Genomic DNA, 16550 nt, shown 5'->3' on the forward strand with positions numbered 1-16550 from the left:
TTTTCAAGCACTCAGCTAATATGTTATCATACAACGATAATCCATTTATAAAGGACCCTATAAAAATACGACCAATTATCTGTGCAAGCTAATTGATAAGTTTTAATTAAATATAATTTATAATTTATAATTTTCCTTTGTTGTATCTTCTCTATTTGTTTCACACCAAACATTTCTAACATTCATTTTTCTTCTCACCATATTTTCATTCACTGCATTTTCTTTCTCTTTCGATTTTTATTCATCGGATTTCTCATTTGTTCACATCCTTAAACTCGTCCTAACATGTCAATCACATGTCATGTCAAGTCAATATCTAACGATTATAAGAGTGGTGATTACTCGAGAGAAGTAACAACACTTGACCTATCAAGTTTTCTGATTATCGTTGTAGTGCTGCCTAACTATATGGGATTTCTAGTATAATATCCTCCCAGAGGTGAAGATTAGAGTATAGTGGTGGGCTAATTCAAATAAAATTCACCTAACAAAAAGTGTCGATCAATTTCTGTTGTATGTGAAAACTAATCGAACTAAAACAATCGCAGGCCAAAAAATATTGTTGTATAGGTTAATTAATAACTCCTGTGAAAGGGGATTTTCGTCTATGCCATAAGTTCTGTCTCCAATCTGAACTGAGTCATCAAGTGGAATGGTTCAACAGACTGGCATGACACTTCATTAACTTCCATTGCATAAAGATATAATCAAGCAGTTTATATTTTCCTTAGGTAACAACTACGACCAAGAAGATTCCTCATATTCTCTCATATCTGCAAAACACAACAATCCCTCATCTACTGGTTGCTGCCAGCAGAAGTACAGTTATGCAATAACTAATTTTGGGGTGAAGCCCCCATAAAAATTGGTCAACATATTTCTAAAAGTGGAAAAGTATCATAGCCATATGGAAGAAAGGCAAGAAGGGAACTCATGCCCCAATTCAGCAAGGAAAAAAATTCAATGGTTAATTCCCTACCTCAAGTATGCATGTCAAATTTGAAAACAAAACCAGAATTCAACCATTCACAAGGACAGTTTTTTTTTTTTGCCAAGAGCTTCCCAAGACAGGTTAAAATCTTGATTGGCAGGGGCACCAAATGAACATCTATAGCAAGCATGTTGACAGAAAGAAGGTATATACATTTAAATATTTTAACGTGTACAGATTAAGAGGGTCATTGAAATACCCGTTGCTCTTCAGAGAAGAATATTTACAAACCATGACAAAACTTGTCACTGTGGTAGTAAAAAAATATTACCTTTCAGTGGGTTGATGGGCAAACAATTTTACCATGCATTGTTTCTACTTTCTTCCAACGTAGGATCCCAACTTAGACAAATCTGGAATCCAGAATGACAATTCAGATGATCCAGTAGCAAACATTAGACTTCCAGGAGCCCACTTTATTACAGGCGGTCCAGTATCAGAAGTTGCACTCCTCCAACTTGCAACCTAGACAAGGCAAAAAAGAATTAACATTGGAATGGTAAGTCCTATTCGTACTTAAATTCACAAAGGGAAAATACTATGTTACCCGAAGTAGAATTTAGAAGCTTTTTTCATGCATAACCGCTTTATGCATAATTAAGTATGTATTTGGTTTAACGTTTGGAAGTCCAAACCCAAGTTTACTTTGCATTGAAAGTCACGTAATGATGTTTGACAAAAAAAATTGTTTCATTGAGCACCAAATGTGGGTTGCTTTCAAAGCAATACCATAAAGCTTTTTCGTTGAATGAGACTTTCTGTTTCATTCAATCAAACTCAATTTTTCTAACTGCAATCCAAACATATCATAAAAAGTTCAAATTTCACACAACTTGCCAGGCTTCAAAATAGTATATTCTGTTATTATCAGTTTGCAAATAGGAAATAAATTACTGTATTCACAATCAAATGGTAGAACATTCTGAAAAATGAAACAGGAATAACATGATAGATGAGTTGGAAGCATATCCTCCTGATAGGAGAAAAACTATATTAACAGTTATTAAATTACTATCCAAACAAAAATATGTACAGAAAATAGCTATGAAAAAGAAAGAATATAGCTTATCATACTTCTTTGCCACTTCGAACACTCCATGCATAGATGCTTCCATCCCCAGAACCTGTCAAAGGATCCAAGTGTAAAACTATCAAATTAAGCATAACAAACCTACACACGCAGTAAGCAGCAACCAACAGGATCACACAAATAGGAAAAAAATTGAGAATACAAGACAGAAAAACCACACCATGATGCATACATTTTAATATAATCATATTCAATCCAAATCTTCCTTCCAAAACACTATTTCAGGCAAAAACAAACAGTGTAATAAAGATTTAAATGTGCGAATAATGAGTATACCAAATGAATAATGATCACAAGTTCTTGGAATGATCTGAAAATGCTTACCAGATATTACAAACATTCCCTCGGGGCTGAAAGAAGCTTCTAATGTGGAGTTGCATGAGACAGGCGTGACATTATATGTGGATAACTATGTAAATGTAATGAGAAAAAAAATCACACACAAAACCTTTCAATTCAAAGCACTATAAATTAAGTGAAACAAGGAAAGATACTGACGAGTGTGCCGCGAAATGAATCAAGCACATGAATATGCCCATCTGCCGTTGTTAAAAGAATGAGACTCCCATCATTACTAAATTTCACAACATTTGCATCAGACATATCTCCCCCAACGGAAAATATCTCAAAGGGACCCTGTAGCAAGTGAAATTCACCATATTAGATTATAACTGTGTGTCACAATTAACAGACAAAGCCAAGCTTTATACATATTCATACTCTCATTTTGAATTTGCAAACCTTTTCATACTTGCGAGCATCAAACATTCTTATAAATCCTCCAAAGGCAACTGCAAAGACAAGTCCTTGATCGTCATATGATATAGCAGGCCTTCCTTGTACACGTAACAGTCCCTATTTATTTTTAATGTAAGAAGCCCCTATAAAGTTATATGATGTATAATAAACAAAAAGACATAAAATAAGCAAGTAACAGCATGCACATGACACTACCTGGCACTTTTCAGCCCTTTGATCCCATAGTAAAACAGTTCGATCTAGAGAACCAGATATAAAGCAGTCTTTCCGAGAGCACAAGCTTAGCGACACAACCCTGGCAAATAACTGATATTCTTTTAGAACAATCAAATGGAATGAACATGAGTATTGTATCATATGATATGAAATTTAAATGAATATATTACAAAATGTCAGATACCAAACCTGTCATGGTGACCTTTGAAATATCTCAAATACTTGTTATCATGCAACGATAGAAGCCGCAAAGATTCTGGATTGATGGAAAAATTTTATAATGAGTATACAAAATTTACTGCCGATGCCAAGTTTATTGAAGAGGAAAGCAAGTAAGAAACACACCATCCCAACCATTTTTCGAAGAGTATATAACAGTTGTAGGATGAGATGTGAAGCAAACCAGGTCAACCCCATACTTTTTGCTATTAATTGTCTTCAAACAACTGATGGAAAATGTGTTGATGCCCACATGTAGATTAGTTACACAAACGGAAGGATGGCAAGAAATTTCAAAGAATCAATAACATGACCATTAAGCTCTATATTTGCTCCATAGTCAATGTTAACAATTTAGCTGTAAATGATTGAACAATTTGTAGTTGTGAAATTACATCTTATGTCATTTATAAATGTTAATAAACCCAATCTGTTGAAAGTATTTGTCACATCAAATCAAATAATGATGCAATCTTCTTAAATCATACTAGAGATGTAAATCGATATGAGGATGCAACAATGACAATAAACTTTAGGATAAAAAGATTTTCTCTAATCATTCATTCAATTGTCTATATAATTAGAGCAACAGATAAAATGGGGCTTACGTTCCACTGGTAACCTCATACAGTCGAATGGATTCATCATCACTAGCAGTTACTAGATAACTGGATGCCCTGTGAAAGTCCAAGGAACTAATTCTACCATTCTGAAAAACATATGCACACAAAATTAAAGAAAAGAATACAATGAAAAACAAATTTGAGGTTGCCAAATCCCAAAACATTAGAAACACTGCCCTAATCTAAAATAAGAACAGAAAACGTAATGGTAGAATTGCTTACATAGTCTTTGAAGGCCATTCCTACTTCCATACTCTGAAGAATTTCTTCACTGAGCTCCAAAGACACCTTCTCTTCTCTCTCAGTTTGTGTCCCTACGAACACTTAAAGCGTAAGAAAATCAAGGGAAAGGAAAATAGAGCAGAGCAAAAAGATAACATAAAAATCAGTAACAACTTTGAAATACCTCCCATCGTTTCCCTAAATTTTGCCTTAGTCGTCAGAAAAGTCAGGAAGATTGAGGGGATTAAGATTGTGACCGTGCCCGTTCAAAAATTCGAAGAAACCTTACTCCTGCACCTACACAATGTTTGTATTGCGTATGAAATAATAGGAAGAACAGAAAACAACGCAGAAAGATATAAGACTGTGAGCAAGGTGGGCTAGAACGTAGAAAATCGAACAACTTTACGTTCCCACACACTTGAAACCTAGTTAATTCATAAGTAGAATCGTTTTCTAGTAGGTTTGTGAAAACTGGAGCAAACTCGCTCAACCTTATGTAAACTCACGAGTTTATAACACAGCGAGCTAAGATAAAAACTAGAAAAAGGTAATAAACGACGGCGGATTTGTTTGCTTCTAGACGAATTCTTATGCAGAACAAACCTGGGTAACAATTCCGTGGTTCACTGTTTCTCTCTTGCAAGTTTCTATCCGTTTTGGGTGTTGCTGTTGCCTTTTCTAATTGCACAAACACATCTGTGTTTATTCATTTTCAGTTCGTTTTCCAATCCACTCTCTCATATATATAATTTTGGTATAATTACTGATTTAGTCCCCTAATTTTTTGGTTTGTTCAATTTAGTCCCCAGAGTATTTTAAAATGTACCCTTATTATTGGTTTGTTCAATTTAGTCCCCCAATTATTTAAAAATGTTCAATTTTGTCCTCTCCGTTAAGTTGGAATGAACACTGTCCGTACAAGACACGTGTCAAATCCTGAAATTTTTAATTTTTTTTCTAAAAATTTATAAATTACCACGTGTTAGGTTATCGTTGTCCCACGTGACAGTTTACCATCTTGACACATGTCAATGGTAATAGTTGTTTTCAATTTAGTCCCCTACTTAAATTTTTAATTCAATTTAGTACTCCTATTTTTTAAAACAACTGAATTTTGGCCTCTCAAATTTGAGACCAAATTATTAAATAAGCTTAATTACAATTTATATATACATATTACAATAATTTTTTTGAATATATACATCAAATCATCCCACCTAAACACTCAAATTAGTCTATTTTTTACATTTTTACCTTTGTACTTTTTTACACTTGAAATTTTTTACACTTGTAAAAAATAAAATAATTTGAATATTTAGGTATAATGATTTGATGTATAAATTCAAAAAACTTATTTTAACATGTATATATAAGTTTTATAATTAAGTTTATTTACTAATTTGGTCTCAAATTGGGAGGACAAAATTGGATTGATTTAAGAAATATAGATACTAAATTGAACCAAAAATTTAAATAGGAAACTAAATTGAAAATAACTATTACCACTGTCATGTGTCATGCTACCACGTAACATGACAACCTGACACGTGGCAGCTTATAAATATCTAGAAATATAAAATTAAAAATTAAAAAAAAAATTAAAATTTACCGCTTGACACATGTCCTGTACGGACACGGTGTTAACTCCAACTTAATGGAGATGACCAAATTGAATCCTTTCTAATAATTGGGGGACTAACTTGAACCAACCAATAATAAAGGGACCAAATTGAACTAAACCAAAAAATTAGGACACTAAATCATTAATTATACCTATAATTTTTGTATAAACTTGCATTTTGTTTTGTCATTAATCATAAAAAATTCCTTCAAGATCTTTTTTTTTTTTCTTTTCATCGTACCTGTATACTTTATGTTTTTTCTTCGAAGCTAATTTTCCATCAATATACCCAATTTCAATAGTTTACTATTAGAGGTACTAACTCAATGGGATGCTACGAAGCTTGGGAAGAATAACACATATGATACATAGATGTGTTATATGTGTTATATAGATGTGTTAAGAGTTGAATCTCTTGATTGTTTCAAATCATAAACTAATCTTATGAGAATATTAAAGAAAAAAAATTCAATCACTAGAAAAACATGTGATTAAAAATAAGTAAAGAACTATGAATTTATTTAAAAAAAAATAAGATGTATATAATAGAATTGAAGTATTCTACCATATAAAATTGAGATAGAATACACATGAACGAAATAATGAAAAGTAAACTACATACTTATGAATAAAATTGAAATAGATGAAGAATGATGGAATAACCTCTAAAAGGGTTAAATAAGTAATAGCAAAATTGTTCTGTGAGGTCTATCACTTGCAAGGCGTCTCAATAACAGTTAATGTTAGAGAAGTGTTTTTCAATTTCACAAACAGTTTTTTATCTCAGTTTGTTTTTCTGTCAGTTTTTTATTTGCGGACAGTTATGTTGTGTGGGAAGTGTGTGCAGTTATGTTTCTTTTGTAGCCTTTAACATTGTAATGTTTTCTGTAATGTGTTGAATGAGAAATACCTTTGACTTTCACAGAAAAATTACTAACAATTGGTATCATAGAACAATCTGAAAGAATGGAAGGAGATTCAAGTTTCTCAGCAATAGCACCACCAGTTTTCAGTGGCGAAAATTATCAAATGTGGGCAGCACAAATGGAACCCTACCTAGAGGCTCTAGATCTATGGGGAGGCAATTGAAGAGGACTATGAAATTCCTGCACTACCTGGCAATCCAACAATGGCTCAAATCAAGAGTCACAAGGACAAAAAAATCAGTAAAGCTAAGGCAAAGGCATGTCTCTTTGCTGCAGTTTCACCAACAATTTTCACTCGAATCATGTCTCTAAAGTCATCCAAAGCCATATGGGATTATCTCAAAGAAGAATATAATCATGTACATATAAATATATAGGTATGATAATAGCAAAGCTAGCTGTTGTAAACGCTTAGTATTATAGGTTCTTTGCCAGCATTTGTTGTAACTAACTTACTGAAGTCAGTTATGCTGAGCTGCCACTTAGTTAGACCTATAGTCCGGTCAGCAAAGTAAGCTACTACGTTTGTATAAACACTAAATATGTACTTCAAAAGGTAGTGCAAGAAACCATTTTGCAGTTTATAAAAATCCTATTCTCTTCTCTTTCTCAGTTCTGTATTATTGTCTTCTAGGTACTGTTCTCTTTTCGTATTTTCTGATAATGATGTTTTAAATATTTTTATTGATTTATTTTCTCTCAATTTCTTCATACCCTTTTATGACTTCTTTTTTTAATTCAATGACAGGGTCCATTTCCACTTGTTGAAGAGGAGGTGAAATCTAAATGCTCAAGGGTGAATCTTGATGAGATCTCAAATACATACGTTAGATGTGTACATGTTGGTACTTACAATTCACTTATTTTTCTTCAGCCATCACGTGTCCCAAATTTTAATTGGGTTTATTTGTTTCCCTATTGGCAGTAAATGTGAGTTTTTTTACTTTATACTTTATTCTTATCTATGTATTTATATGATAATTATTTTCATACTGATATAGAATCGAGTTAACATCAGGATGCATTTGTTTCTTTATTAGGATTCATTTAAGTTTTAGTTACTTAACAGTATCTTTATTGAAGTGGCATAGGCATGAACTTCTTGAAAATTCTGGCATTCTGTACCAACCCTGTAAGTTTAAAACTATTGTTAAAAGTCTGTTTAAATTATACACACCTTAGTTCCCTTGAAACCTTTTTACTTAACAAACTATGATGCATTTAGAGTATCTGGAGTCTGGACAAAAGGAAGGCTCATAAAAAGTCTGTAGTATACTCTACATATTAAATACTACAATGCTGCGGCTTGCACAGAATATATATCATGTATGACCTTGAATATTGTTAACTGGACCGTTGAGCCTATTTGCTTTTTTTTTTTAAGGTTCGGCAGATTTGGAAAAATCACATCATCAAAGTGTATCTGAGTTACGCTGGCTTAGCTCAATGTATGTGCGTCTTTCGATAACATTGCAGATTACTTATTTTGGTAATTGTTGATTCATGTGTGCATCATCTTGTACTTCTAGAGTTGTAGATATGGATATTTATCTACTATTAGTCTATTATGGTATACGGTGGTTATCTATATTAGCAATTATGATGAGCTAATGTCTTATAAATTGCCCATTGTTTTGCATAGCAAACACAACCTTGAATTCTATCCAGCCTGGGCAGTGTGCTTGACAATCATATCTATATTAGTACCATGTTAGACATAATCAGTTTGTAATTTTTTTTTTCTATTTGAGGTGGTTTAGAGGATAGCTGACACAAAAGCATGTTTATCATGAGTGTAATCCTATTGTTGACATCTGACCATCTGTAATTTCATGAGATTCTACTGAAGGCATACAGAACATTTTGTAATCGTTCCTCTTTTTTATCTAATTAGAATGGCTGCCAGACTCATGTTTGTAATATTTCATCAATCTTTTAATGTTAATGATCTGTGTAAAGTTTGTCAGATGGAACTCATATTCATCTTGATCTTCATTCTCTTAGGTATTAATAAGGTTGATACAATCTCTATTGTGCCTTTATGTTTCCTGGTGTTGTACTTTTAAAATTGACCTCCCTACATCCATTTTCTCAAGTCCAAACCATGGGCTTTTGCATTGATTATTAGTAGCCTTGATAAATCTATTGCTATCCCTTATTGGAAAAGTACAAAGAGTGCACACAAAATCAATTTACAACAGCATTCTTCTGTCAGGGAGTTCTTTATTAATTATAAATAAATTACTTCAACCTCCCTTCTGTTGTTTATCCTACTTGCTCGGAATCCTCAATTTGTGAAACCTATACGAAACACCTATTCCAAATTTATGTCACGCCTTATTTTTGAATAATAGTGACAAAACACACCATTGCAGACTTGTACTTGATTGTGAGAATTGTTTGCAACCAACCAGAAGAGAGTTCATGGCAATCAATTTGGGGCAGGGGAATGTGTTTGTCCTGCTATACTACTTTCACAAAGAATGATTTTTACGTGAATCACAAATTTGCAACCAAGCTACTGGGGAACAACGCATTACACTGATTGTGATTACAGTGTATCATGCTTTTCTCTTACTGCATGAATAACACTTTCTCTAAAACAGAACCAAGCATGAATACGGGAGCAACATAGAAATAGGCAGAAAAGACACTTTCCTTACTGCACTGAAACATTGAACCAGGCAGAGAAACCCCTTGCCATAAACAAACTCTGCACTTTGTATACCATAAATTGTATACCAAATCACCAAATCTTACCCAGATAACAAAATAAAACCCAAACCCCAAATTATAGATACAAAACGAAAAGTAACAAAATCAATTTAAAAAAATTAACCAAAACAGGAGGAAAACCCTAAATTGCATACCTCAGAGTGTGAAACATACTAACCTTTATTCACTATTCAAGAACTTCATTGAGAGGAAGATGAACAGAAGTGAGACGGTGATGTTGAGAGGGAGGAGACGCACAAAAGTGAGGCGGTATGATGGTGCAAGGAGGGAGGCGCACAGAAGTGAGGCCGTGCGGTGGTGTTGAGAGGCGGTGTGGTGGTGTTGAGAGGTGGTGCGGTGTGTTGAACTGTGGAGAAGATTCAGCCAAGTTCGTTTAAAATACCAAAATATTGTAGTGTGTATTGAGAGGGACACACGGAATGTGAAAATGATGATAGGAACACGGTTTTTTTTTGCTTTTTGAGAATGTTTTTATTTTTTGAAAAAGAAAAGATATTACTTGTCTTGTTATCACTCGAATACCCGCATAATAAATATTTGGAGATGATTTTTTAATCTACGCTTAACTTTTTTTTAAAGGTTTAAATAGTCATTTGGTCTTAATTTTAGTCAATTTTTTTAATTTGATCCTAGTTTAGGATTTGTTTTTAATGTGGTCTTAAATTTAGTTCAATCAAGTTTATTTTTTTAACACCATTAAAATCATTAACAAAACAATGTATATAGTGGATTGTTCCTGTAACGTGGTGCATTGTTCACTAACGTGACATTTTTGGGTTTAGGGTTTGATTTGGATTTGGGGATTTGCTTCCATTGAAGATCTAAGGAGGTTGTCCATTGTGTGCAATGCGCACTCGCTTCCATCAAAGAGAACGTTGATGTTCGACTTTTGTTTTCCGACAAGCTCTCGAGTGTTGGTTTTCGATATGTGTGTTCCTTGTGTTTTCTGGTTCGTGAACTCTGAACTACATCGCCCTTCGTTTTGTAGCTGACTTTGTGATGAGTTGTGGCACGAGATGGTCTCACAATGGTTGAAGATGCAGAAGGCGGAAGTTTCACGATGTGGTGGTGGGTTGAACTAGTCTCTACGCATTGCGATGAAGGTTCACGCGATTTAGGGTTTTGCTTTTGGGTGCCCGTTATTCGATCTGTTTCAAGCGAGTGTGTGGTGAACGTGGTCGCTATTGTCTTGCGTTGATGACGAAGATTATCGTTTAGTTGTAAGTGGTGTCTTGATGGGATCTCTGATGAAGCTCCAACTAACGCCAACTAGTTGTGGCGTAGAGAAGACATGGGTGCATCAATGGTGCAAGTGCAAAAACTACCTAGGATTTCTAGTTTGTGGGAGAAAGGATGAAAGGTTGAAGATGATGGCTGATGTGGCAGCATGTCAATGAAAACTGCACCACATCACAATTGTTCTGTTAACGAGTTTGACGACGTTAAGAAAAAGGATTCGATTGAATGAAATTTAGGATCACATTGAAAACAAATCCTAAACTAAGACTAAATTGAGAAAAGTGGACCAAAACTAGGACCAAATAACTATTTAAGCCTTGCGAATATTTAAAAAAAGAAGTTATTTTATTAGTTTTTAAATGGGATCCAAATTAAATTGCTAAAAAAAACAAATAATATTTAAGCATGCAACTGAGTATAAGTTAATGACCAACTAAATAAAAGTTAAAACATAAATTTAAATTAATAGTATATAAAACATACATTCAAATGTAAGACATTTTACACACAAATAAAGTCATCAATAAATGACATAGTGACACTACTAGTAAAATTGGAATAAAATATTAAAAAGAAAATGCTTAAATAATGAATTGGTCCTAGTTTTCATTCGGTTTTTTCAATTTGGTCATACTTTTAATTTTTTTTTTCAATTTAATCCTAATATTCGTCAATTTTATTTAATTTGGTCATTTTCACACTGTTAGAATAATTAACAGATTGTGAACCGTCACTACTACGTCTCTCTTCATATACCCTGCTATCATGTTCATGGCGTTTTTGGTTGGAGTTTTATGATGGCTATCATCTTGATAAACCAAGAGATACAAAACGAGAAAAGCGAAAGCAGAGAGAGAGAAAGAAACAGATAAAACTTTCTGATATTTACTGTACTGTGGTCAAACATGGTTTATATAGAGTTTAGAAAAGAAAAAACTAATTATATACGTAGAAACTAACAAACTAACTAACTGTGTAAAAACTGGTAAAACCCAACACGCCCCCATAAGCTCAGGAGTGAATATCAAGAAATCCGAGCTTAGACACAACACTTTTGAAGATGCCTGGATCAAGTGCCTTTGTGAAGACATCAGCGACTTGATGCGTGGAAGTTATAGGTAGGAGCTGGAAGAGTTTGGCCTGAACCTTCTCATGGACGACGTGACAATCTATTTCGATATGTTTCGTTCGTTCGTGAAAAATGGGATTCAAAGCAATATGACGTGCTGATTGGTTGTCACAGTATACCACAACAGACTCTTTTGGTTTAATATGCAGTTCATCCAACAAGTATTTCAGCCACTGAATCTCACAAGTGAGAGTGGCAAGGGCCCGGTACTCTGCTTCTGATGAAGACCTTGAGATGGTGGATTGTTTTTTCGATTTCCAACTTATTAATGATGAACCAAGGAAGACGCATAATCCAGTTGTAGATCAACGTGTGTTGGGACAAGTTGCCCAGTCAGAGTCACAAAAGCCCTTTATTTGTAAAGTTGAGTTGCTGGGGAAGAAGAGACCCTGTCCAGGTGCTGCTTTAATGTAACGAAGGACACGATGGGCAGCTGCGAGGTGTTCTTCTGTGGGGGATTGGATGAATTGACTTAGGAACTGTACAACATATCTGATATCAGGCCTGGTGTTTGTTAGGTAAAGAAGTCGCCCAATCAATCTTTGATATGGGGTGATGTCTTTAAGAGGAACTCCTCCTTCGAACAAACCTTTAGTTTCTTTGGTAATAGGGGTAGCACAAGCCTTTGAAGCAAGGAGACCACTATCAGCTAAGATGTCTAACGCATATTTCCTTTGTGAGACATGGATTCCCTCACTTGATCTAGCAATCTCCAGCCCGAGAAAATATTTCAAATTTCCCAAATTTTTGACTTTAAAGGTGTCATTCAGGGATTGCGTGATTTGTTCAATATTAGAGAGATGATTTCCTGCAAGGATAATATCATCAACGTACACTAAAAGAACAGTGATGTTAGTCCCAAATATTTTTACAAACAATGAATGATCATATGCAGATTGAGAAAAACCAAAGGCTTTAAGGTGAGATGAGAGCTTCGCAAACCATTGCCTGCTGGCTTGCTTTAAGCCATACAGGGATTTCTTCAATCTGCAGACTTGCCCGCTTTCAATATCAGCACACCCTGGTGAAGGAAGCATATAAACTTCTTCATCTAGATCTCCATGGAGAAATGCGTTGTTCACATCCAATTGTTTCAAAAACCAATTTTGGGCAGAGGCAATGGCAAGAAGGAATCTGATGGTGGTTAACTTTGCTACAGGGAAAAAAGTATCCAAATAGTCGATGCCCTCCAGTTGAGTGTAACCCTTGGCTACCAACCTTGCTTTGTAGCGTTCTACCTCACCATTAGCATTATATTTTACCTTATAAACCCATCTGTAGCCTATGGGTTTTTTGTCTCAAGGTGGATCAACAATATCCCAAGTCTCATTTTGTTCAAGGGCTCTAATTTCTTCTGTCATGGCCTTCCTCCATTCGGGAAAATTGACAGCTTCACTGTAAGAAGATGGCTCTCTATTGGTGGACATAGCAAGAACATATTTCAAGTGCGAAGAAGAAAGTTTACTGTAGCTGAGACATGAAGATATAGGATAAAGGATATTTTTACTGTTTTTGTTTGTATAAGAGCTAAGTTGGCAATGATAGTCTTGTAAAAAACTAGGTGCTCTTCTATTTCGAGAAGAGCGTCTCAAAGAATCAGTAACGTTTTCAATTTGAGATTCAGTGTGTGAATGATTGTGTTCAGTTTGCACATTTCCAGCATTGTAATTGACAAAATCAAAAAAAGGATTAAAATCTGATATTTGACAAGTATTATTTGTTTGCAAAACAGGATTAATATGGTTGGCATAAGGAAACACCTTTTCATAAAAACCAACATCTCTGAAAACAAAAATTTCTCTGCTTTTAATGTCCAGCACAACATATCCTTTGGTTCCACTCTGGTAACCTAAGAACACACATTTTCTAGCTCTTGTGTCGAATTTAGACCTATTTCTTTGCAAGCTAAAGGCAAAACACAAGGATCCAAACACCTTAACATCATTTAAATTTGGAGTGATCTCATATACTAACTCATAAGGGGTTTTTTCTTTCAAGACTTTAGTTGGTAAACGGTTTATTAAAAAAACAGCTTGCATAACAGCATAGGACCAAAAAATCATAGGAATGTTAGATTGAAAAATAAGGCTTCTACTAACTTCCAGAATATGCCTATGCTTTCTTTCTACAATAGAATTTTGTTGGGGGGTTTCTATGCAGCTGGTTTGATGAATTATACCAAGATTATCATACAAGTCTCTACACATAAACTCACTTCCATTATCAGAACGTATGATTTTAATTTTCTTGTGAAATTGAGTGTTAATCATGATCACAAACTTTTTTAAAGCATCCCTAGTTTCAGCTTTCGTTTTCATTAAGAACACCCAACAAAACCTGCTGTGGTCATCCACTATAGTCAGAAAGAATCTATGTCCATGTATAGAGGTGGTGCCATAGGGCCCCCAAATGTCAACATGTATCAAATCAAAAACATGCTTAGAATACGAGCTACTATTATTAAAGGAAAGCCTAGTCTGCTTTGAAAAATGACATACATCACAAGGTTTGGTTTCACTAAAAACAATATAAGGAAAACGTTTACTGACAAGATGTAGAACTTTATCTGAGGGATGTCCCAGCCTTTTGTGCCAAATTCCTCCATCTTGATTCTTCGAGTTATCATGATGTCCCTCAGTGATGCTGGAGAAGGAATTTACAATCTTCTTTGTGGCTGACAATTGCAGCAGGTACAATCCTTCTTGGAGCTTAGCTTCTCCAATCATCTTCAAAGAACGGGCATCTTGGATCTGACACAACTCAGAGGAAAAAATTAGTTTCCAGTTGTGGGATCTAACAATCTTTTGCACAGAAATAAGATTGAATGCAAACTCAGGTACAAGAAACACATTATGCAAGAAAAAGTTATCAAATAGTTGAACAGTCCCATCATAGTGTGCAAATATATCTGACCCATTTGGCAGTTTAATACACGTAGGTCTTATTTTTCTAAAAACTACAAAATTAGAAACATCAAAGGTAACATGGTCAGTTGCTCCGGTATCTAGAATCCATATAATGTTTCTGTTCTTACCATTTGAAACCTTCTCACCAGTAGAATCAGACATCAGATTGTTAACTTTGTGAGAAACATCACCTTTGGCGTCTTGGATCATTTTCATATCTGAAGCATTTGTTCATCTGAGAAAATACTACTTTCCTTGCTTGGTCGTTGATCATGTTGTTTAATCACAGTTTCGTCTTTTTCAACAATAGTGTTGTTAACCACCTTTTCACCTTTGGTCTTGTACCAAGGGGGATAACCGTGCTTAGCATAACACTCATCTATGGTGTGGTATAGTTTGTGGCAATAGCTGCATTGTTTGCCATTATTCTGACTCCTGTTTTTGCCTCGTCCTTGTCCTTGTCCCTTCCAATTCACATGATTCTTGGAATTTCTTTGATCCTCAGTGTTCGCTGCAGCCACCAAGATCTTACTGCTTTCTATGGTGTTCCCAATTAGTTGTCGTTCTTGTTGCATAACAAGAGAGAAGACACGGTTTATACCTGGCAATGGCTCTATTAGCAGAATTTGTGTCTTCACAGTACCATAGACGTCATTTAGCCCTTTTAGAAAACACATGATGTACTTGAATTCTTTGTGCTTGATAACAGTTTTGATGAAGTCACATTCACACTTAACCTTACAAGTGCAGCTTGGTGTTGGTCTGAGAGACTCAAGTTCTTCCCACAACGCCTTGAGATTCGTGAAAAAATCTGTGACAGATCTTTCTCCCTGTTTGGTTGAATGTAGTTCTTGAAGAAGATCAGAGATCCTGAAGTGGTCTCCCTTGGAAAATCGTTCGCGCAAATCATCCCATAAATCTTTTGCGTTTTCAATATACACAATGCTTTGGGCGATCTAAGTATTCATGGCACGCGTAAGCCATGATATCACCATCATGTTACATCTTTCCCAGACATCATGGAGGATGGTTCCATGGGTTGGAGTTTTGACACTACCGTCAAGGAATTTGTGTTTATTCTTGGAGATCAGGGCACGTTTCATGGCGCGACTCCAAGCATGGTAATTAGCCTCATCAAGCTGAATATTGACCAACGTTGCTCCTGAGTTTTCACCAGGATGCAGGTAGAAAGAACTCGAAGGATTCTGGGATTCGTCTGTCGGGGCTGTGTTTTCTGATGCCATCAAGAAAAAACAAAAGAAAGATTTGGAAAGACGAAAAAAGAAGCAAAGAGGGAGACCTGGTTTTAGCGGAAGCAAACGCTCCTGATACCATATTGGAGTTTTATGATGGCTATCATCTTGATAAACCAAGAGATACGAAACGAGAAAAGCGAAAACAGAGAGAGAAAGAAACAGATAAAACTTTTTGATATTTACTGTACTGTGGTCAAACATGATTTATATAGAGTTTAGAAAAGAAAAAACTAATTATATACGTAGAAACTAACAAACTAACTAACTGTGTAAAAACTGGTAAAACCCAACAAAAATTTAGTTTTCATGTAGATGTTGCGTTTTGAATTAGTTAAAAGTTCTAAAAAATTGTTTTAAAAATAAAAAACATGAATGTAGACCCCAGATACTGATTTAATAATATAAATGTTCATGTAGATAAATTTAATAGTAATATTGATTGAGTTATTTCATTTTCATTTTCATAAATTTAATGAGATAAGTTTCAGAAGTGAATTACACAATACAAGTGTCTATTGACGAACACCTGGCTCCAATTCTATGTTGATAAATTTAATAATTATAATTGACTAAGTTATTTAAAATTGAATACTACAATGTTGGCTCAGATTTTG

The 16550-nt window shown here is 34.7% G+C and overlaps 1 protein-coding gene and 1 pseudogene across 5 annotated transcripts; both read right to left on the reverse strand.

The window, feature by feature from the left end:
• Positions 1-423: 423 nt before the first annotated feature.
• LOC114175586 (Transducin/WD40 repeat-like superfamily protein) lies at positions 424-9834 on the reverse strand. 5 transcript variants are annotated; one of them, XM_028060341.2, is made up of 13 exons: positions 9564-9834; positions 4305-4417; positions 4121-4212; positions 3884-3984; positions 3402-3502; positions 3246-3312; positions 3036-3135; positions 2823-2936; positions 2580-2717; positions 2406-2490; positions 2066-2115; positions 1263-1456; positions 424-773 (listed from the first exon to the last, which is right to left on the reverse strand). In XM_028060341.2, the coding sequence occupies exons 2-12, from the start codon at positions 4309-4311 to the stop codon at positions 1307-1309; spliced, it is 1005 nt and encodes a 334-aa protein (XP_027916142.1). In that variant the 5' UTR covers positions 4312-4417; positions 9564-9834; the 3' UTR covers positions 424-773; positions 1263-1306. The 5 variants fall into 5 exon arrangements, with proteins under 5 accessions (XP_027916142.1, XP_027916143.1, XP_085527713.1 ...); XM_028060342.2 differs by having other exon boundaries at positions 424-807; XM_085671587.1 differs by having other exon boundaries at positions 424-836.
• Positions 9835-14234: 4400 nt separating this feature from the next.
• Positions 14235-16057, reverse strand: LOC146887875 (uncharacterized; annotated as a pseudogene).
• Between the last annotated feature and the right edge of the window lie 493 nt (positions 16058-16550).

The sequence above is a fragment of the Vigna unguiculata genome, chromosome 3, assembly GCF_037176805.1.
Source record: "Vigna unguiculata cultivar grain cowpea cultivar isolate G323 ecotype 2 chromosome 3, ASM3717680v1, whole genome shotgun sequence".
Lineage (NCBI taxonomy): Eukaryota > Viridiplantae > Streptophyta > Magnoliopsida > Fabales > Fabaceae > Vigna > Vigna unguiculata.